A 24,189-nucleotide genomic window follows, 5' to 3' on the forward strand; every position below is an offset into this window, starting at 1 on the left:
AGGGGAAGAAATAGGAGAGAGGGGGAAGGGAGAGGTGAGAGGGGGAAGAGAGAGGTGAGAGGGGGAAGGGAGAGGTGAGAGGGGGAGGAAGAGGTGAGAGGGGGAAGGAATAGGAGAGAGGGGGAAGGAAGAGGAGAGAAGGGGAAGGGAGAGGTGAGAAGGGGAAGGGAGAGGTGAGAGGGGGAGGTAGAGGTGAGAGGGGGAAGAAAGAGGAGAGAGGGGGAAGGGAGAGGTGAGAGGGGGAATGGAGAGGTGAGAGGGGGAAGGGAGAGGTGAGAGGGGGAATGGAGAGGAGAGAGGGGGGAAGGGAGAGGTGAGAGGGGGAAGGGAAAGGTGAGAGGGGGAAGGGAGAGGTGAGAGGGGGAAGGGAGAGATGAGAGGGGGAGGTGAGAGGAGGAAAGGAGAGGAGAGAGAGGGGGAAGGGAGAGGAGAGAGGGGGGAAGGGAGAGGAGAGAGGGGGGAAGAGAGAGGAGAGAGGGGGGAAGAGAGAGGTGAGAGGGGGAAGGGAGAGGAGAGAGGGGGAAGGGAGAGGTGAGAGGGGGAGGGAGAGAGGGGGAAGGGAGAGATGAGAGGGGGAAGGGAGAGATGAGAGGGGGAGGTGAGAGGGGGAAGGGAGAGGGGGAAGGGAGAGGTGAGAGAGGGGGAAGGGAGAGGTGAGAGGGTATCGGCTGTGGAGAACAAGCTGAGAAGAAGTTATTAAAAATCACAAAATCGCAGAATTGGGTTAATAAAATATACAAAACTTTATTGATGATTAAAAAACCTCAATGGTATAAATCTATAGAGAATAACACCTTCCAATAACTAGGTAATAATATTGGTAGTCCAATAATCAATCGGGATAATCGTGTTCCTTTGGGTAATGATCCATGACATGAAATCCTCCGGGGAATAATACATGATCCTCATATACAATATATCAGACATGAAATGTAATCAGAACAATCTGTGGATAAATCCATTTCGATGATATAATAAAAATGGCAGCAAGTTGTCAGTGAAAGGCAAAGCGGCTGAACGGACTCGGCACAATGAAATCTTAGTAGCCATGTTGGTAGAGAGTCATGCAGAGCAGAGATGGGGGAGTTGGCAGAAGATGAACTTCTAGAAATGGGATCACTTGGCTAAGCTAGTCATTCAGGGGGATAAAGTTCTGGTTGTGGAAGAAAAACTCTGATATAAGGCAGCAGAGAGCCGGCTATGAGATGTCCATCTCTCCTTGGGATTGCTGATGGATCGGGTTCTGTTCTTATACAAGATAATGTCAGCAACATGGAGAAAGCAATTGTAGAGAGAGACACTGGGAGCCGGGAATGCCGTATATGGTAGATTGATAATATTGGAAAGTGCAGAATCCTACAGAGGGGAGAAGAGGGAATTCACAATGGGAGGTGACCATTATATCCATGAAGAATAGAAGACTTTCCTTTAGAGGGTTGCAGAGAAATCCGAGGTGTCGGTGAAGACATCCTCTATACATGGAAGAGGTCAAGCAGACCCAACACCGGGACACAATCACCAGACAAATCTCTGGCCGTCTACAAGAGATAATTGTACAATTACATCGAGATATTACATTGTATACATTCCATGAAATGTTTCATCAATACATATATAATCAGGGCCAGACTTACCATTGGGCTTGACTGGGCTCAAGCCCATGGGCCCCAGCCAATAGGGGGCCCCGCAGGCCCTGCCCATTTCTAAATCCGCCGAGAGCGGCCAAAAGCCGCCGGGAGCCAACAAGAGCCGCCAAGATACACAGGACATCCGGCTCTGTTGGCGGCGCCATTTTTAAACTGAAAGGCTGCAATGACACTGGAGCAAGGCTACACTGACAAGTCTGCAAATGACACTGGGGTAAGGCTACACTGACAAGGCTACACTGATACTGACAAGGCTGCAGATGGACACTGATAAGGCTGCATTGATGGGCATTTAAATGTAAGTTTTTTTCCTTAAACTTCCCTCCTAAAAGTTTTTTCCTTAAAATTTGGGGTGCGTGTTATACGCCGATAAATACAGTAATTATCATTGTATCCATTTATATTGCTTTTATTAATCGTGGACCCAGGACGAACACCAGTACAGTATCCCCCACTTATACGCTTATATATTATCTACTTTTGTGAGTAGCCATTTGGCTGCTTGGTCTTGTCCAATTAAACAGAAGTTCTTTATTCTTTAATACTGCACTGAGTCTGGCACACCTTGTCCTTTTCTATTTCTGTTTTATAGAGCTGTATAGAAGGTAGGGCCTGAAAGTGACTCAAGCCCAGGGGCCCCCACCACCCTAAGTCCTGCCCTGTATATATGTGAATGTGATGTGTATTGCCAAGTTGTCTCCAGTGGTAATGAGGATGGAGGAGATGATGAAGAGGTCACTGATGTGACTTGGGTGCCGGATAGAGCAGAGGAGGAAACTGAGGGTGAAGCACAACCCCAATGAGGCAGCCATCATGGAAGAGTAGACCCTATTCCATCACATTGTGGAGCTGTTATCTCCCGGCTCACTTCAAGACATATAAATTATGAGAATTGGGGCCCACTTCCCCCAGCTTAGCTGTCTGGACCTTTTTTATTACATGTGCAGCGGATCGCACTGTTGCATTTGAAACTTTGTCTCAGACACATCAAGCGTGGCAAAAACACCAACCATTTGGGTACCACATGCTTGACAAGGCATTTAACCTCCCACCACTCAGCCTATTGGCAAGAGCACCAAGATTATCCCACACCCACATAACTGTCCCTGAGCCACCCCCATCAAATCATTCTTTGCAGCTATTACCTTTTGTACCACCAACCCCTCCCTTTAGAATGTAAGCTCTATGAGCAGGGCCCTCCTGTACCTTTTGTATTGAACTTTACTGTAATTTTGTTGTCCCCTTTATACATTGTAAAGCGCTGCGTAAACTGTTGGCGCTATATAAATCTCATATAATAATCTCGTATAATAATAATAAATGTCAGTTTTGCTGCAGCAGGTTCTATACAGGGTACAGATGGGCCACTTTACAGGCAGACTAAAGAGACCCCCCGGCACTATATTTAATCACATGCCGACCACCGCACGCACATTTACGTCGGCAGAATGGAACGGGCAGGCAAAGGGACATACACATACATCTCATTGAATTTGTCGCCTTGCGGGCACATGCCCACCTTGGGAGTGTGCCTGCGGGTCCCGCAAACTCGATACATACGCCGGCAGGAATTGCGGATTGCGGCGAGGAGAGGCAGAATGGGGGAACAAGGCATTTCCCTGTTCTGCCTAGCAATATGACAGGGATCTACTGATTCCAGTGATCGGGAGCAGTGATCTCTGTCATGTTGTAGTGAGCCCATCCATCCTACAGTTAGAACACATCCAGGGAACACACTTAACCCCTTGATCACCCCCTAGTGTTTAACCCCTTCCCTGCCAGTGACATTTATACAGTAATGTGGCTATTTGTATCTCTGATCGCTGTATAATTGTCAATCATCCCAAAATAGTGTCAAAAGTGTCCGATCTGCCCGCCATAATGTCACAGTCGTGATAAAAATCAGATTGCCACCATTACTAGTAAAAAAATGCCATAAAACTATCCCCTATTTTGTAGACGCTATAACTTTTGCGCAAACCAATCAATATATGCTCATTGCGATTTTTATTACCAAAAATATGTGGAAGAATACATATCGGTCTAAACTGAGGAAGAAATTTGTTTTTTTATATATTTTTTGAGGATATTTATTACAGCAAAAAGTAAAAAACATTATTTTTTTTTCAAAATGGTTGCTCTTTTTTTGTTTACAGCGCAAAAAATAAAAAATGTAGAGGTGATAAAAATACCACCAAAAGAAAGCTCTATTTGTGGGAAGAAAAGGACGTCAATTTTGTTTGGATACAATGTCACACGACCGGGCAATTGTCAGTTAAAATAAAGCAGTGCTGAATCGCAAAAAATGCTCTGGTCAGGAAGAGGTAAATCCTTCCAAGGCTGAAGTGGTTAAAGGATGTTTTTTTTTATTGTTTCACTTTAAGCCTCATTAAAATCACTTCTCCTTTAAAAAAGATTGTTTTTAAAAAAAAATGTCATTGATGTCCCCCAGGGCAGTACCCGGCCCCCATACCCTCTTTATGGCCATTTACTTGCATTGAAAGTCTTCTAATTGGGGAATTTTGCAGTTCAGGTCCCATAAACTACAATAGGGTTTGTCATTCGGGTCCAATTTTTTGTGATGTTTGAAAGTTCTGACATGAAAAGAACAAGAGGGTGTTTGGCCCATCACTAGTGACTACACGTAATGCTCTGCAGTGGGATGGGTGACACATAATGTTCTGCAGTGGGATGGGTGACACGTAATGCTCTGCAATGGGATGGGTGACACGTAATGCTCTGCAGTGGGATGGGTGATATGTAATGCTCTGCAGTGGGATGGGTGGCATGAAATGCTATGCAGTGGGATGGGTGACACGTAATGCTCTGCAGTGGGTTGGGTGATATGTAATGCTCTGCAGTGGGATGGGTGACATGTAATGCTCTGCAGTGGGATGGTTGACAGATAATGCTCTGCAGTGGGATGGGTGACAGGTAATGCTCTGTAGTGGGATGGGTGACACATAATGCTCTGCAGTGGGATGAGTGGCATGAAATGATCTGCAGTGGGATGGGTGACACATAATGCTCTGCAGTGGGTTGGGTGATATGTAATGCTCTGCAGTGGGATGGGTGATATGTAATGCTCTGCAGTGGGATGGGTGATATGTAATGCTCTGTAGTGGGATGGGTGACACATAATGCTCTGCAGTGGGATGGGTGACAGGTAATGCTCTGTAGTGGGATGGGTGACACATAATGCTCTGCAGTGGGATGAGTGGCATGAAATGATCTGCAGTGGGATGGGTGACACATAATGCTCTGCAGTGGGTTGGGTGATATGTAATGCTCTGCAGTGGGATGGGTGATATGTAATGCTCTGCAGTGGGATGGGTGATATGTAATGCTCTGCAGTGGGATGGGTGGCATGTAATGCTCTGAAGTGGGATGGATGACACATAATGCTTTGCAGTGGGATGGGTGACACATAATGCTCTGCAGTGGGTTGGGTGACACGTAATACTCTGCAGTGGGTTGGGTGACATCTAATGCTCTGCAGTGGGATGGGTGACATGTAATGCTCTGCAATGGAAAAGGTGACATGTAATGCTCTGCAGTGGGATGGGTGAAATGCAGTGCTCTGCAATGGGATGAGTGACATGTAATGCTCTGCAGTGGGATGGGTGACACGTAATGCTCTGCAGTGGGATGGGTGACACGTAATACTCTGCAGTGGGATGGGTGACATGTAATGCTCTGCAGTGGGATGTTTGACATGTAATGCTCTGCAATGGGATGGGTGACATGCAATGCTCTCCAGTGGGATGGGTGACATGTAATGCTCTGCAGTGGGAAGGTTGACAGGTAATGCTCTGCAGTGGGATTGGTGATATGTAATGCTCTGCAGTGGGATGGTTGACAGGTAATGCTCTGCAGTGGGATGGGTGATACGTAATACTCTGCAGTGGGTTGGGTGACATGTAATGCTCTGCAGTGGGATGGGAGACATGTAATGCTCTGCAGTGGGATGGGTGACACGTAAAACGCTGCAGTGGGATGGGTGACACGTAATGCTCTGCAGTGGGATGGGTGACATGTAATGCTCTGCAGTGGGATGGGTGACATGTAATGCTCTGCAGTGGGATGGGTGACATGTAATGCTCTGCAGTGGGATGGGTGACATGTAATACACTGCAGTGGGATGGGTGACACGTAATACTCTGCAGTGGGATGGGTGACGTGTAATACACTGCAGTGGGATGGGTGACACGTAATGGGTGACACGTAATGCTCTGCAGTGGGATGGGTGACATGTAATGCTCTGGGGTGGGTGACACGTAATGCTCTGCAGTGGGATGGGTGACACGTAATGCTCTGCAGTGGGATGGGTGACATGTAATGCTCTGCAGTGGGATGGGTGACACAGAATCTGCCGGGGGGGCTGTCACTCAGAGAGGAGGCAGGGCAGAGGCGGGGCTCCAATCAGATGACAATGGAGGCGGAGCTGTAGCGGTAATCTGATGTGCGGTGCAGCCAGTGTGTCACCGCAGGCTTGTAGTACAATAGATGGGAGCGTGCATGCGCAGGTGCCCCTATCAGATCAGTGCTGTGAAGGGGCACCGGTCACACAACAACACAGGAAGTGGGCAATACTGAACAGAAATGAGGCCATTTAGAAGAGTAAAAGAACACAAAGATTACTATTACTGGAATTCTATATTTAAGGATCAGAAAGAGAAAATAAAAGCTGAGAGTTCATATGACTTGACTCTGATATCATTCCATTCCGGACATTCTCTTCATATCAGGATCTGTGTATTACCTGAGAGGGGGAGGGGCTCCCACACACCATCTTCTTATCTTCTTCTCTCTATAGATACATCCCACCATCCATCCCTTCATAGAAGAATAAAATGAGAGTGTTAGAGGAGGAAATGTTGCTGTGATGATGGAGGGGGGAGGGGCTCATACTGTGCTCTGTAAGAACTGATGGAAAAGTGAGGGGCCCTCACCATGGCAGGGGCCACACACTCATGTACATCCAATCATTGGGATAGCAGACTGTATGACTGGTGTGCTGGGCTGTCATGTGTACAGGATGAGAACACACATCTGATTGGCTCAGTTATACTGACACATTGGATGGACCTCGGGGGATGGAGGGTATTTTTCTGTAAAGGTAAAACCTTGTGGAAGATTGTAGGACCTGACTAAGATTATTATTGGTGGATCTGATTTTCCCCATCCCCCATCTGTAATGATAAAACTTGGGATGAGGAATAAATTCTCCATCATCTGGGAAATCTGTGACTGGCCCAGGAAATCTCAATCATCTCTCTCATTATCTGTAGAACTACAGAGACCTCCAATGGGTTCTACAGAAATTGTATAGAATGTTTGTCACCCGTCCTTCCATTTTCATTACAGTGCAGCCCGGGTGTCAGAAGACCTCCCAACAACGTCCCACCTCCATCATCTCATCACCATCCAATGTTGTCTACATTTTACTATTCACATTCTAATGCCCCGTACACACGGTCAGACTTTGTTCGGACATTCCAACAACAAAATCCTAGGATTTTTTCAGATGGATGTTGGCTCAAACTTGTCTTGCATACACATGGTCACAGAAAGTTGTCGTAAAATCCGATTGTTCTGAACGCGGTGACATAAAACATGTACGTCAGGACTATAAACGGGGCAGTGGCCAATAACTTTCATCACTTTATTTATTCTGAGCATGCGTGGCACTTTGTCTGTCGGATTTGTGTACACACGATTGGAATTTCCGACAACGTATTTTGTTGTCGGAAAATTTTATATCCTGCTCTCAAACTTTGTGTGTCGGAAAATCCGATGGAAAATGTCCGATGGAGCCCACACACGATCGGAATTTCCGACAACACGCTCCGATCGGACATTTTCCATCAGAAAATCTGACCGTGTGTACGGGGCATAAGACTTAGTATGTGTGTTACCTCCAATAGAACAGATCTTACCGTCCATTCACAGAGAAGCCGGAATTCTGGAGGACCTCACAACAACGATCCACTTCTGACTCCGACATCTTCTCATCATCCTCATACAATGTTATATACAGAGAGGTCAGAGTTCGGTTTGTGGAGATAACGGAGCAAAGATCATCACAGCACCATAATGTCCCTTTACAGACCCTAATACTGGAGGGAGAAGCAGGAAAGAGGTAAAATGTTTTTCCAGGGAGGGGCAGAAGTAGACACATCCAATGACATTTATATATATTTTATATCTCAGATTGAAATCTTCCCTTCCCCCTCCCCGGGGGCGGAGCTCGACATTTCTGCTCTGCAATGCCTCCTGGGAGATTTGTGTCATTGATCGGCATCACCAGGCCATACCATCCCATTATTTGTAAGCCGGAAATGACGTCATGCGAGGCGGCGGCCATTTATAAAAAGAGTAACTAGGCTTTTGTTGCCATGGTGACCAAATCTTCTTATACACAGCGATGGGCGGTGGGGGAGGGGCTGGAACATCTCATCTCTCATTACGTACAAATCGCGGGGGTTGGGCGGAGGGGACATACCATTACTAATCATTTATAATACAGGAATAGGAGGGGGCAGTTTTGGTGGGGCAATTTTGATGGGGAAGTTTTGATGGGGCAATAGGATGAATGAGGGCAGTTTTGATTGGGGCGGTTTAATGGAGCAGTTATGATGGGGCAATAGGATAGAGCACTTTTGAGGGTGGCAGTAGAATGGGGCTAGAGGATGGGGCAGTTTTGATGGAGGAAATTTTGATGGTATCTGCGGAGTCTGCGGGCATACTGCAGGAGGTGGATGGAGGCTGCGGGCATACTGCAGGAGGTGGAGGGAGTCTGCAGACATACTGCAGGAGTTGGAGGGAGGCTGCGGGCATACTGCAGAAGATGGACAGAGGCTGCGGGCATACTGCAGGAGGTGGACAGAGGCTGCGGGCATACTGCAGGAGGTGGACAGAGGCTGCGGGCATACTGCAGGAGGTGGAGGGAGTCTGCGGGCATACTGCAGGAGGTGGAGGGAGGCTGCGGGCATGACACAGGAGGTGGACGGAGGCTGTGGGCATACTGCAGGAGGTGGACGGAGGCTGCTGGCATGACACAGGAGGTGGATGGAGGCTGCGGGCATACTGCAGGATATGGAAAGAGGCTGCGGGCATACTGCAGGAGGTGGATGGAGGCTGCGGGCATACTGCAGAAGATGGACAGGGGCTGCGGGCATACTGCAGGAGGTGGATGGAGGCTGCAGGCATACCACAGGAGGTGGATGGAGGCTGCAGGTATATTACAGGAGGTGGATGGAGCCTGCGGGCATACTGCAGGAGGTGGATGGAGGCTGCGGGCATACCACAGGAGGTGGATGGAGGCTGCGGGCATGACACAGGAGGACTGACTTGCCTGTCCACTCCTTCTCTTTGGCTGTGGCTGTGTGTGTGTGTGACGACTCGCACTGGAACTTCCTATGGGGAGCCATAACATTATGACCAGTGTGCCAGTTAGAAAGGTACAAGTGCTGTCCATCCTGTCATCACCCCCACCCTCTACAGCAGGCATGCCCTGTGCTAAAAAACTGTGTCATTACCAGGACTCCAGAAGGCAGAGCTCACAATCCATGCCGTGGCCCGTGTATAATCCGCCCGAGCCCAGCCTGCCCCGTCCTGAAGCGAATGCCGCTCGCAGCCGCTACTTTCCATTTAAAAATGGCGCCAGGCGGTTTCATTGCATTACTGCGTATGCGCCACCCGGTCGAGCGTGTACGAACTTTCCCAAGCCCGGCCGGCTTTGGAACGGCGCATGCGCAATTGAATGGTCAGCTTGCGACCATCATTTTTATGGGCACCGTTGCCCATAACGGACATTCACGGGCACCCCGAAAATGGGCTTTAGTTTACAGGCTGCCCATAAATCTATGGGTGGTTGTCAACACTGGTAGTAGCAGACATATATTGTATGTAGTATTTGCTTTGTATTATAATTGTTGTTGTGTAATTATTATTTGGAAGTATCAGGATCAGGTGGTTCGGTGGTTTGTTACATAGTTACACAGCCATATAGTAACACTGGGGTTGTGGTAACACTTACCTCTGTCTGCAGGTAGGTTGTCTGTCTGTGTAATATAGAGCAGAGCTACACTAGTTTGTTATTTAGTGTATAAAATATGTACAAAGATAAAGAATGACAGAAAATACAACAAAGACAAAAGGACAGACACAGTCTGGCTGTGAGAATAAAACAGAAATAAACTTTTTCTGAGGATTATCCTGTGACAGGAACATGTCAGGAACATCCGCTATTCACCGGTTAGACCGGCACCATGGGAATCACCCCATCCATATCTCAGGATCCTCAATTTATGGATGTGGGAGGAGTTTAGCCATCATCCAATCAACCCTGGGGGGTGTTCCCTGCCCAGCCCACAAGCCGGTCCTGTGTTCTGAAGGAACCAGAGCTAAATGGAACATGAATGGTTCTGATGGATGAGGATTGGATTTTTTAACACCGGCATGTCAGTCTGATCCCAACAAGACCAATCAGTTCTTGTCTGGTGTGATCAGACTCCATAGAACCATTCTGGGGGTTTCTCCTGGATTCTATCCTCACTACACATACAATGTTATATGTACATGTACCCCAACATGTGTACAATCAGGAGGAATTATTTCCATCTCTCTACAACTAATATTTTATTTTGTATGAGAGATAAAATAGATTTCTCTGATCTCTGATATAAATCAATGTCTGGCAGACAGTTCGGGGTCTTCTCACTGTATCGGCCTCGTCCCCATGCTGGGCTTGTAGATGAAATGACTAGGATTTCTCTTTGAGGCTCAGTGAGGTGACAATTTTTATATCTACAAGGATGGGGGGATTTTATTGTCATCTAGGGGTCAGTTCTGGTCTAGAGATTCGCTCTGTCCTTCCAGATTCTAATTGAGGACCATCTTTCTATGATTGGTCACTGAATGAAGAGAATACGGAGTGTTGTGCATCTTCTGGTCTGTTTCAGGTCCAAATTCAGCCCAAAACTCTGTCTGAAATCGGACCTGAAATGGTGAATGGAGACGCACCGGACCCCCTGCTGTGAGCCGCTGTGACCTCCAGTGTGACCCCAGCCAAAGTCTGATCTCTGATAGTCAGTGGAGGGGGGAGGGGATGAAAGCCAATAACAGCGAGTGACCTGAAGGACTATGATGGGAACTCCTAGTGTAACCAGCCAATCAGAAGTCTGTCTTTGTATGACTTTTATCTAGGTGACATGTCTGGATCCCTCACATAGAAGATTTATACCAGAATCCTGCAGAATATTATATCATTTATAGGATAATTCTCACTTCAGCTTCTGCAGAGTACAGCCAGGATGTCTGAGCCCCTCACATAGAAGTTTTATTCCAGAGTCTTCCAGATTATTAAATGATAAATACAGTGTGGTGAGGGATCGATTATTGATAAGAATGGATCGGAGATCAACACAGCCGGAGGAAGTCACACCACATCTCTCCAACCTGCAGAGAAATCCAGACACATGATATTATATTAAAAGATGAATATGAGGAATTATTCCCATTTAGTGAAAAGTAACATAACATCACTAGAGCGGAATATCAGGATATACAGAATGTTATACAGAGGAAAGATCTTGTTATTAGGGAAGATGATAAAGGTGAAGCTGTTGTAGTACTTATGTCAACACAGTATAAAGAGGGGGCGCTGTGACAGCTCAGTCACCCCCTTATGTACCCGGTTATTAAGCAGGACCTCACACAGTGTATCATACAGGGGCTTCTGAAATTGATAGATAAAAGGAAAGGATCTGGGGGGTTTATTAAATAAAACAGCAGAATTTCTGATGGTGGATACCCCAGTGACCCCAATATTCCATCACCTTCCTAAAGTCCTCCAATCAGGAGTTCCCATTGAAGATCCCCGGATTGTGGCAGGAATAGGATCCCTTATAGAGAATGTAGGGGGGAGGGGTGGATATACATTTCCAGCCTTTAGTGCTGAGACTTCTGGGATATATTAGAGATACAAGTACTATATTGGTGGATATTCCACATTTACAATGGGATTCTACATTCACATGGGGGACACTTCACATTAAAGCACTTTATTCTTCCATCCCCCATTCTTTAGTGTCTCCAGCAATCAGATATCATCTCCATAGATATAGATCATATACTAGGATGTTACAGGAATTATTACAGAGGATGTAAAGGATGAAGGTTTTTTACCTTAACCACTTCAGCCCCGGAAGGATTTACCCCCTTAATGACCAGAGCACTTTTTACAATTTGGCACTGCGCTGCTTTATCTGGTAATTGCGCGGTCATGCAATGCTGTACACAAACTAAATCTGTGTCCTTTTTTTCCCACAAATAGAGCTTTCTTTTGGTGGTATTTTATTACCTCTGGGATTTTTATCTTTTGCAATATAAATGAAAAAAGACCGAAAATTTTGAAAAAAAATATTTATATTTTTTGTTATAAGAAAAATCCAATAGACTCAATTTTAGTCATATATTTAGGCCAAAATGTATTCAGCCACATGTCTTGGGTAAAAAAATGTAATAAGTGTATATTTATTGGTTTGTGCAAAAGTTATAGTGTCTACAAACTATGGTACATTTACTGGAATTTACACAGATTTTAGTTTATGACTGCCTATCTAATTTCTTGAGGTGCTAAAATGACAGGGCACTACAAACCCCCCAAATCACCCCATTTTGGAAAGTAGACACCCCAAGAAATTTGTTGAGAGGCATGGTGAGCAAATTGAATATTTTTTTTTTTGTCACAAGTGATTGAAAAATGATAAAAGAAAGAAAAAGTACAAAAAGTTGTCACTCAATGATATATTACTCACACATGACATGGATATATGTAGAATTACACCCCAAAATAAATTCTGCTGCTTCTCCTGAGTACGGGGATACCACATGTGTGGGACTTTTTGGGAGTCTAGCCGTGTACAGGACCCCGAAAACCAATCACCGCCTTCAGGATTTCTAAGGGTGTAAATTTTTTATTTCACTCCTCACTACCTATCACAATTTTGGAGGCCCTGAAATGCCAAAATAGCACAAAACCCCCCAAATGACCCCATTTTGGAAAGTAGACACCCCAAGATATTTGCTGAGAGGCATGTCGAGTATTTTGCAGATCTCACTTTTTGTTAAAATTTTGAAAATTAAAAAAAAAAAAAAAAAAAAAATGTCCTTTTCTTTCTTAATTTTCCAAAACAAATGAGATCTGCAAATTACTCGACATGCCTCTCAGCAAATATCTTGGGGTGTCTACTTTCCAAAATGGGGTCATTGGGGGGGGTTGAACTGTCCTGCCATTTTATGCCCAACATTAGAAGCTTATGTCACACATCACCCACTCTTCTAACCACTTGAACCACCAAGTCCTTTCTGACACTTTTTTTTACATGAAAACTTTATTGTTTGCTAAAAAATGACTTTTTTTAGCAAAAAATGATTTTTGGCCAATTATGGCTCAGGTGGTTTAGTACACGCCACACACTATATAAGGCCGCCTGCACGGCGGCCCTGTGTAGTGTGTTCCGGCGTTGAGACAGAGATAGAGAGAGACAGCCAGTGTCATTTGATTTAAGATAGATAGAGTAGGCAGGCGAGTCAGTTAGCTGCAGTTACAGTGTATTGTGTATATATATACATCCCAGGTGTTGTGTGTATATATATATATATATATATATATATATATATATATATATATATATATATATATATATATATTTATTGTATTTAGTTTAGCTAGATCCTGTTGTTCTCTTCCTAATATACTAACAGGCAGGCGTTTTTACAGTATTTCTAGTTACTATACTGTGTACCCTGCACAGTCTGACCTACAGTATAGCTACCTGCAGCCAGGTGCTTGTGTAGGCTCATTGAAGTATTTCCAGCTACTGTACTGTTTACACTGCACAGTCTGACCTACAGTATAGCTACCTGCAGCCAGGTGCTTGTGTAGGCTCATTAAAGTATTTCCAGCTACTGTACTGTGTACCCTGCACAGTCTGACCTACAGTATAGCTACCTGCAGCCAGGTGCTTGTGTAGGCTCATTGAAGTATTTCCAGTTACTGTACTGTGTACCCTGCACAGTTGCACCTAAAGTATAGCTACCTGAAGACAAGTGCAGGTGTTATCATACTAATAATACAACAGGCAGGCAGTTGATTCTTCTAGCTGCAGTATAATCAAAATATATATATATATATATATATATATATATATATATATATATATATATATATATATATATACATATATATATATACATATATATATACATACACATCCCAGTTTTGTGCAGCTCACTGCAGGCCAATAGTATGTCTGGAAGGCCAACAAGGAGAGGCAGACAGTCACAAGCCAATAAGAGAGGGCAAGCAGGCTCTGTGTCTAGAGGCAACAGTGCTGGTCGTGGAGACGGTGCATCCTCATCAGCATGTGGCCGTGGGACACGCTTGACCTTTTTTTCAGCAGCTGGTCGTGTTGAGCTGCAACATGCGGAAGACTTGGTCGAGTGGATGACCAAGCCCTCCTCATCCTCCTCATCCTCTCTCACCCAGGCTCTGAGTACTTTGTCTGGCAAAGCAGCTGCCAACATGGCCTCTTCCCTCGGCTCAATGCTATCAGTGACTCCTTCCCCAGCCCCACCATGTCGTTCCGAGGAGTCCCTCAAACTGTTTGACCACAGTGTTGGGTACGTACTCCAAGAGGATGCCCAGCGTTCTGAAGGCTCTGATGATGGTACTCAGCTAGAGAAAGGCAGTAACTGGAGCCCAGACAGAGGGAGTGACCAAGAAGGACAGCAATCTGGCAGTCATATTCCCCCTGCTGCAGCATACTGCCAGGTTTGCTCCAGTGATGAGGAGGGAGGGGATGGTGAGGTCACTGACTCCACGTGGGTGCCTGATAGGAGAGAGGAGGAGGCGGCACATCACCAGCGAGGCAGGATGCCCTCCAGGGGCCAGCCTAAGGGCAGCACACTGACTGCATCACAATGCAGAGCTCCGCATGTGCAGGGCGCTGCTGTCTCTGTGCGTTATTCCATAAGTTCTTTGGTGTGGGCCTTTTTTGAGACGAGTGCATCAGATTGCACCGCTGCCATTTGCAACATATGTCTCAAGCGTATCTCGCGTGGCCAAAACATCTCCCGCTTGGGCACCACATGCTTGACCGGACATATGTTGACCTGCCATGCGGTTCGTTGGCAAGCGTATCTAAAAGACCCACACCAAAGAACAAAGAGGACCTCTCCTTGCTCCTCATCAGCTGAGATTTCCAACCCCACTAGACCTTCAGTCCTCTCTGAGACCTGCACTGAGAGGAATGAAGGTATAGAATTAGGTGTGTCACAGCCAAGTACTTGTGGGCAATCTGCCAAGTACTTGTGGGCTCGTTCCTACATTCCAACTAGAGTGTCTGTGAGGGGTTGCAGTGTTGTGGCACCAGCACCAGTGCCTAAGGCCCAATTTTTCTGTCCCTGTCTAACAGGGGCGTGTAATTACAATTTTTGATGCAATACTTTGCAGCAGGGCTCATTCCTGCGTTCCAACTAGAGTGTCTGTGAGGGGTTGCAGTGTTGTGGCACCAGCACCAGTGCCTAAGGCCTAATTTTTCAGCTCCTGTTCAACAGGGGCATGTAATTACAATTCTTGATCTAATATTTCACAGCAGGGCCCTGTGAGGGCTTACAGTGTTGTGGCCACAGCAACACCTACGGCCCAAATTTCTGCTGAGTATATAGGGCAGGACCCTACTTTCAAACATCTAACTTACAAACGACTCCTACTTGCAAACGGAAGGAGACAACAGGAAGTGAGATGAAATCTACCCCTAGGAAGGGAAATTCTCTCCTGTAAGAGTTAATATGGGAAAAAAAATTTCTCCTTTCCACTGATGCTTTCCAATCCTTGTTCCACAAAAAAACCCAAATTTTCAAAAAAATTTTTTCATTGGGACAAAAAGTGAGGTAAAATCTTCTGATGAGGTGCACAGACAGCAAAACAAATGTCACAGGGGTGATAACCCTTCCCTATGTTTTCCAAAAAGCTTAAAAAAGATTTTTTGGCTGGAGCTAAACACGTTAAAAATGTACCCGTTCAAAATTACAAAGAGATTCTACTTAACAACAAACCTACAGGCCCTGTCTTGTTTGCACCGCCTGTATACTGCTGTTCAGAGTATATAGGGCCTGGTGGCCCCACACCTTTCCTTATTTTTTCCTTATTTTAATTTGGGTGCGGGGTTCCCCTTAATATCCATACAAGACCCAAAGGGCCTGGTAATGGACTGGGGGGTACCCATGCCGTTTGTCTCACTGATTTTCATCCATATTGCCATGACCCGACATTACATTAAACCCACAAGCAGTTTTAAATGAGATTTTTTCCTTTAAAAATGACATTTGGACTGTTCTAAACACAGGAAACACGCGTCACTTTACAGGCATACTATAGACACCCCCCAGGTACGATATTTAAAAGGAATATTTCACTTTTTTTTTTTTTTACTTTAAGCATCATTAAAATCACTGCTCCCGAAAAAAGGGCCGTTTTTAAAAGTTTTTTTTGCATTGATACATGTCCCCTGGGGTAGGACCCGGGTCCCCAAACCCTTTTTAGGACAATACCATGCAAATTAGCCTTTAAAATTAGCACTTTTGATTTCGAACGTTCGAGTCCCATAGACGTCAATGGGGTTCTAACGTTCGTGCGAACTTTCGGTCCGTTCGCAGGTTCTGGTGCGAACCGAACCGGGGGGTGTTCGGCTCATCCCTAGCCCCAAGGTATGATCGGTTCCAGCAACCATCGCCAGCGTCTGTTTTACATGGTGCAGGAATACCTAGGGGCAAGATCTGACTTGGACACCTTTCCCACCGAAAATCCTCTGGGTTACTGGGTCTTGAGGATGGATCACTGGCCAGAGCTTGCACAGTATGCAATTGAGCTACTGGCCTGTCCTGCATCCAGCGTTCTTTTGGAACGCACATTCAGTGCTGCCAGAGGCTTTGTAACCGATCACTGACCTTCATAAAAATGAATCAGTCTTGGATCACCACCAGCTACCAAGCACCTGATGCTGATGTAACCGAATAATTTTTTTTGAAATCTCAGATCCCTTCAAAGACTGCCTATGCTGATGCTGAGTGACTATCCTGAGTAATTATCCTCTTCCTCCTCAATCATCACGCTGATAGCTTGTAAGAACATTTTTGGTTCTGGGCGCCGCCACCAGTGCCTAAGGCCCAATTTTTCAGCCCCTGTTCAACAGGGGCGTGTAATTACAATTCTTGATCAAATATTTCACAGCAGGGCCCTGTGAGGGCTTACAGTGTTGTGGCCACAATAACACTTAAGGCCCAAATTTCTGCAGAGTATATAGGGCAGGCCCCTACTTTCAAACATCCAACTTACAAACGACTCCTACTTGCAAACGGAAGGAGACAACAGGAAGTGAGATGAAATCTACCCCTAGGAAGGGAAATCCTCTCCTGTAAGAGTTAATATGGGAAAAACATTTCTCCTTTCCATTGATGCTTTATCACCAATCCTTGTTTCACAAAAAAAAACAAATTTTCAAAAAACATTTGTCATTGAGACAAAAAATGAGGTGAAATCTTCTGAAGAGGAGCACAGACAGCAAAACAAATGTCACAGGAGTGATAACCCTTCCCTGTTTTCCAAAAAGCTTAAAATAGTTTTTTTGGCTGGAGCTAAACACGTTAAAAATGTACCAGTTAAAAATTACAAACAGATTCTACTTCACAACAAACCTACAGTCCCTGTCTTGTTTGCACCGCCTGTATACTGCTGTTCAGAGTACAGAGCCTGTATACTGTTGTTTCCTTTTTTAATTTGGGTGCGGGGTCCCCCTTAATATCCATACAAGACCCAAAGGGCATGGTAATGGACTGGGGGGGTACCCATGCCATTTGTCTCACTGATTTTCATCCATATTGCCAGGACCCGACATTACATTAAAGCCGCAAGTAGTTTTAAATGACTTTTTTTCCCTTTAAAAATGACATTTTGTGCAGGGACTGTTCTAAGCACGGGAAACACGCGCCACTTTACAGGCATACTATAGACACCCCCCCAGGTACGATATTTAAAGGAATATTTCACTTTTTTTTTACTTTTTACTTTTACTAAGCATCATTAAATTCACTGCTCCCGAAAAAACGGCCCTTTTTAAAAGTTTTTTTTGCATTGATACATGTCCCCTGGGGCAGGACCCGGGTCCCCAAACCCTTTTTAGGACAATACCATGCCAATTAGCCTTTAACCACTTCAGCCCCGGAAGGATTTACCCCCTTCCTGACCAGAGCACTTTTTACAATTTGGCCCTGAGTCGCTTTAATTGCTAATTGCGCGGTCATGCAATGCTGTACCCAAACAAAATGTGCGTCCTTTTCTTCCCACAAATAGAGCTTTCTTTTGATGGTATTTGATCACCTCTGCGGTTTTTTTTTTTTGCGATATAAACGGAAAAAGACCGAAAATTTTGAAAAAAAAATCCAATAAACTCAATTTTAGTCATACATTTAGGCCAAAATATATTCGGCCACATGTCTTTGGTATAAAAATGTCAATAAGCGTATATTTATTGGTTTGCGCAAAAGTTATAGCGTCTACAAGCTAGGGTACATTTTTTGGAATTTACACAGCTTTTAGTTTATGACTGCCTATGTCATTTCTTGAGGTGCTAAAATGGCAGGGCGGTACAAAACCCCCCAAATGACCCCATTTTGGAAAGTAGACACCCCAAGGAAATTGCTGAGAGGCATGTTGAGCCCTTTGAATATTAATTTTTTTGCCCCAAGTGATTGAATAATGAAAAAAAAAAAAAAAAAAAAAAAAAACTTTTTGGGAGCTTAGCCACGTACTGGGCCCCGAAAACCAATCACCGCCTTCAGGATTTCTAAAGGGTGAAAATTTTTGATTTTACTCCTCACTACCTATCACAGTTTTGAAGGCCATAAAATGCCCAGATGGCACAAAACCCCCCCAAATTACCCCATTTTGGAAAGTAGACACCCCAAGCTATTTGCTTCGAGGCATGTTGAGTCCATGGAATATTTTATATTTTGACACAAGGTGCGGGAAAGTGACAATTTTTTTTTTTTTTTTGCACAAAGTTGTCACTAAATGATATATTGCTCACACAGACCATGGGCATATGTGGAATTGCACCCCAAAATACATTTAGCTGCTTCTCCTGAGTATGGGGATACCACATGTGTGGGACTTTTTGAGAGCCTAGCCGCGTACGGGGCCCCGAAAACCAATCACCGCCTTCAGGATTTCTAAGGGTGTAAATTTTTGATTTCACTCTTCACTGCCTATCACAGTTTTGGAGGCCATGGAATGCCCAGGTGGCACAACCCCCCCCCAAATGACCCCATTTTGGAAAGTAGACACCCCAAGCTATTTGCTGAGAGGCATGGTGAGTATTTCGCAGCTCTCATTTGTTTTTGAAAATTAAGAAAGACAAGAAAATGTTTTTTTTTCTTTTTTCAATTTTCAAAACTTTGTGACAAAAAGTGAGGTCTGCAAAATACTCACTCTACCTCTCAGCAAATAGCTTGGGGTGTCTACTTTCCAAAATAGGGTCATTTGGTGGGGTTTTGTGCCACCTGGGCATTCCATGGCCTCCGAAACTGTGATAGGCAGTGAAGAGTGAAATCGAAAATTTACGCCCTTAGAAAGCCTGAAGACGGTGCTTGGTTTTCGGGGTCCGTACGTGGCTAGGCTCCCAAAAAGTCTCACACATGTGGTATCCCCATACTCAGGAGGAGCAACAGAATGTATTTTGGGGTGTAATTCCACATATTCCCATGGCATGTTTGAGCAATATATCATTTAGTGACAACTTTGTGCAAAAAAAAAAAAAAATTGTCTCCTTCCCGCAATTTGTGTCACAATATAAAATATTCCATGGACTCGACATGCCTCTCAGCAAATAGCTCGGGGTGTCTACTTTCCAAAATGGGGTCATTTGGGGGGGTTTGAACTGTCCTGGCATTTTATGCACAACATTTAGAAGCTTATGTCACACATCACCCACTCTTCTAACCACTTGAAGACAAAGCCCTTTCTGACACTTTTTGTTTACATGAAAAAATTATTTTTTTTTGCAAGAAAATTACTTTGAACCCCCAAACATTATATATTTTTTAAAGCAAATGCCCTACAGATTAAAATGGTGGGTGTTTCACACAGTATTTGCGCAGTGATTTTTCAAATGCATTTTTTGGGGAAAAAACACACTTTTTAAAATTTGAATGCACTAAAACACACAATATTGCCCAAATGTTTGATGAAATAAAAAAGATGATCTTAGGCCGAGTACATGGATACCAAACATGACATGCTTTAAAATTGCCCACAAACGTGCAGTGGCAACAAAATAAATACATTTTTAAAAGCCTTTAAAAGCCTTTACAGGTTACCACTTTAGATTTACAGAGGAGGTCTACTGCTAAAATTACTGCCCTCGATCTGACCTTCGCGGTGATACCTCACATGCATGGTGCAATTGCTGTTTACATTTGATGCCAGACCGACGCTTGCGCGAGAGCAGGGGGGGCAGGGGTGCTTTTTTTTTTTTCCTTTATTATTTTTTTGCTTTTTTGTCTTATTTTTAAACTGTTCCTTTCATTTTTTTAAAATCATTTTTATTGTTATCTCAGGGAATGTAAATATCCCATATGATAGCAATAGGTAGTGACAGGTACTCTTTTTTGAAAAAATTGGGGTCTATCAGACCCTAGATCTCTCCTCTGCCCTCAAAGCATCTGACCACACCAAGATCGGTGTGATAAAATGCTTTCCCAATTTCCCAATGGCGCTGTTTACATCTGGCGAAATCTAAGTCATAAAATGCTCGTAGCTTCCGGTTTCTTAGGCCATAGAGATGTTTGGAGCCACTCTGGTCTCGGATCAGCTCTATGGTCAGCTGGCTGAATCACCGGCTGCATTCTCAAGTTCCCTGTTGAGACAGGAGAGCCAGAGAAAACAAGGAAGATGGTGGGGGGGCATTCCCTCCCACTGCTTGTAAAAGCAGTCTAGAGGCTAATTAGCCGCTAGGATTGCTTTTACATGAAAGCCGACCGCTGGCTGAAAAGAATGATACCAAGAAGATACCTAAACCTGCAGGCATCATTCTGGTATAACCACTCAAAGTCGTAAATGGCGTACAAGACAAAAAAAAGGTTAACAATAAAACACAGTAAACAGTAAAGTAGAAAAAAATTGCATACCTGAAAAGCCAAAATGATAAAACATAATAACAATAAAACATTGCAGAATAGAATAAAGTAAAAAAGAGCAGAACAATAGAGAGAGAATAGAGAGAGAGAACAATAAAACAACAACTATTTTTTTTATTTTATATATTTTTTGTGCTTTTTTTTTTTTTTTGTAACTGTAACTTTTGTAACTGTAACCGGTTCCAGGTTCGGGTCTCTCAAAATGCGATGGCATCCTGGGAGACCCTGTGAAAGTGTGTCCTAGTCTGTGCAATGCTGTACCCTACGCTAATACTCAACTAGTGAATGGTAGCGTTCAAAACATTCACAATGCAAAGACCAGGATTGTCAGGACAGGAGGGACAATAATAGCGGGTGTCACGTCTATATCCGCGCTTGTTGCAGACACAACATCTTTTTTGGGGGGGTTCATTGGGTAGGGGTACTCGGGAGGACATAAAGAAAATGCCTCTCATGCAGCCGACTGCATTTGGTTGGGGATGTGAATGGGGGAAGTACGGGCGCTGCAGAAGTGGTGGGTTCCCAATTATTAGGATTGGTGAATGCAGCAGGAAGGGCACTATGGGCACGACGGGCCTGTGTTTGTCTTCTTCTTGGTGGCAGCGGGACACTACTTGTGCTTGCCACCTCACCAGCTTGAACTGCACTTATGGGACTCGCCACATCACCAAGTGTTACTGCAGTGCTGGTTTGACTACAACCGGGGTGTACTAGGCCGCTGGCGTTTGCCTGTTCACCAAAACACTACCAAAAAAACTGTTAGCGATCGCAGGGATCAGGCCTGACTCTGCGAACGCTGCAGTTATGCGTTTAGTGTTTTGTAAGTGACAGTGATCGATCGATACTGCACTTGGGTGGGCTGGGCTGGGCCGGGCGGAGGGGCAAAACGCAGGTGCTAGCAGGTATCTGGGCTGATCCCACTAACACTGCGTTTTTGGGAACCCTAAACTGCTGGGGACGCTAGTATAGATCTGATCGGATCAGATATTGATCTGTTCAGATACTATACCACTAAGGGAGGTGTACGGTGCGTGCGTGGGTGTTAGCAGTACTGGCACTAACCTGACACTGCTTGGGGCTGGTGCTTGCCAGTTCACCAAAATGCTACCAAAAAAACTGTTAGCGATCGCAGGTATCAGGCCTGACTCTGCGAACGCTGCAGTTATGCGTTTAGTGTTTTGTAAGTGACAGTGATCGATCGATACTGCACTTGGGTGGGCTGGGCTAGGCTGGGCGGAGGGGAAAAATGCAGGTGCTAGCAGGTATCTGGGCTGATCCTGCTAACACTGCATTTTTGGGAACCCTAAACTGCTGGGGACGCTAGTATAGATCTGATCGGATCAGATATTGATCCGATCAGATACTATACCACTAAGGGAGGCGTATGCTGCGTGTGGGGGTGTTAGCGGTACTGGCGCTAATCTGACGCTGCCTGGGGCGACGCATATCACCGCCAGGCAATCAGGGGGCTAAACCTTTATTAGGTAATAAACGGCGGGTGCCCTGACACTATAAAAAATAAATGAACTAACCAGCGTTACCCGTAACGGTTATACGGTGATCAGTGGTGAAAGGGTTAACTAGGGGGCAATCAAGGGGTTAAAACATTTATTAGATAGTATATGGGGGTCCCTGACGCTATAAAACGCTGACGGCGAACCTAAATATTTACCTCCCTAACTAGCGTCACCAGTGACACTAATAAAGCGATCAGAAAAATGATTGCTTAGTGACACTGGCGACAGGGGGTGATCAAGGGGTTAAAACTTTATTAGGGGGGTTAGGGGGGTATCCTAGACCTACAGGGGGCTAATACTAACTGCCCTACCACACCAACTGTCACAAACTGACACCAATGCAGTAATCAGAAAAAAAAAACTGCTTAGTGTCAGTGTGACGGGTGGGGGGGGGGGGTGGGGTGATTAGGGGGTGATCGGGGGGGATCGGGGGTAAAGGGGGGTGTATTGTGTGCCTGGCATGTTCTACTGTGATGTGTGTGTGTTTTACACTCACATTGCAGCCTTCTTTCCTCGGCGCCGGAACGGAAAATGCCGAGCCGAGGAGAGATGACATTATTTCCTCTGCCTCTGTGTACTATACAGAGGCAGGGGAATGATCTCATTGGCTGGGAGCGATTGCGAGGGGGGCCACGAATGGATGGCCTCCCCCTCATCTCTGAATGCTCCCAGTCAGAAGCTGACCGCCTCGGGCACCGGGGGGGGGTCCGATTAGCCCCCCCGCCCGTGGCAGGCAATCACGTACCAGGTACGTGATTTTGCCTACCCGTGCCATTCTGCCGCAGTATATCTGTGTGAGGCGGTCGGCAAGTGGTTAAAATGAGCACTTTTGATTTTGAACGTTTGAGTCCCATAGACGTCAATGGGGTTCTAACATTCGTGCAAATTTTCGGTCCGTTCACAGGTTCTGGTGCGAACCGAACCGGGGGGTGTTCGGCTCATCCCTACTGAGGACTTACAGTGTTGTGGCACCATCACCACCACCACCAAAGGCCCAATTTTTCTGCCCCTCTTCAACCGGGACATGTAATTACAATTCCTGATCTAATATTTCGCAGCAGGGCCCTGTGGGGGCTTACAGTGTTGTGGCCACAACAACACCTAAGGCCCAAATTTCTGCTGAGTATATAGGGCAAGCCCCTACTTTCAAATATCCAACTTACAAATTACTCCTACTTGCAAATGGAAGAAGACAACAGAAAGTGAGAGGAAATCTACCCCTAGGAAGGGAAATTCTCTCCTGTAAGAGTTAATATGGGAAAAACGTTTCTCCTTTCCACTGATGCTTTATCACCAATCCCTGTTTTACTAAAAACCCCACATTTTCTAAAAACATTTGTCATTGGGACAGAAAGTGAGGTGAAATCTTCTGAAGTGGAGCACAGACAGCAAAACAAATGTTACAGGGGTGATAACCCTTCCCTAGGTTCTCCAAAAAGCTTAAAATAGACAGTCCCTGTCTTGTTTGCACCGCCTGTATACTGCTGTTCAGAGTATATAGGGCCTGGTGGCTCCACACCTTTCCTTATTTTAATTTGGGTGCGGGGTTCCCCTTAATATCCATACAAGACCCAAAGGGCCTGGTAATGGACTGGGGGGTACCCATGCCGTTTGTCTCACTGATTTTCATCCATATTGCCAGGACTCAACATTACATTACAGCCATAAGCAGTTTTAAATGACTTTTATTCCTTTAAAAATGACATTTTGTGCAGGGACTGTTCTAAGCACGGGAAACACGTGCCACTTTACAGGCATACTAT

General features: G+C 45.1%; 1 protein-coding gene across 3 annotated transcripts in view; it reads right to left on the reverse strand.

Annotated features, from left to right (window-relative positions):
- Window positions 1–719: 719 nt before the first annotated feature.
- LOC141133868 (NACHT, LRR and PYD domains-containing protein 3-like) overlaps window positions 720–24,189 on the reverse strand; it is a 302,902-nt gene continuing 279,432 nt past the window's right edge. For all 3 annotated transcript variants that reach the window (XM_073623455.1, XM_073623453.1, XM_073623454.1), the window contains 4 exons: window positions 10,938–11,108; window positions 7,586–7,765; window positions 6,409–6,482; window positions 720–1,538 (listed from right to left, as the gene is read on the reverse strand). In XM_073623455.1, coding sequence (XP_073479556.1) covers window positions 6,443–6,482; window positions 7,586–7,765; window positions 10,938–11,108 — 391 coding nt within the window. In that variant the 3' untranslated portion in view covers window positions 720–1,538; window positions 6,409–6,442. The remainder of the gene's footprint in view (window positions 1,539–6,408; window positions 6,483–7,585; window positions 7,766–10,937; window positions 11,109–24,189) is intronic.

This window comes from Aquarana catesbeiana, linkage group LG03 (assembly GCF_042186555.1).
Source record: "Aquarana catesbeiana isolate 2022-GZ linkage group LG03, ASM4218655v1, whole genome shotgun sequence".
NCBI classification, from domain to species: Eukaryota; Metazoa; Chordata; class Amphibia; order Anura; family Ranidae; genus Aquarana; species Aquarana catesbeiana.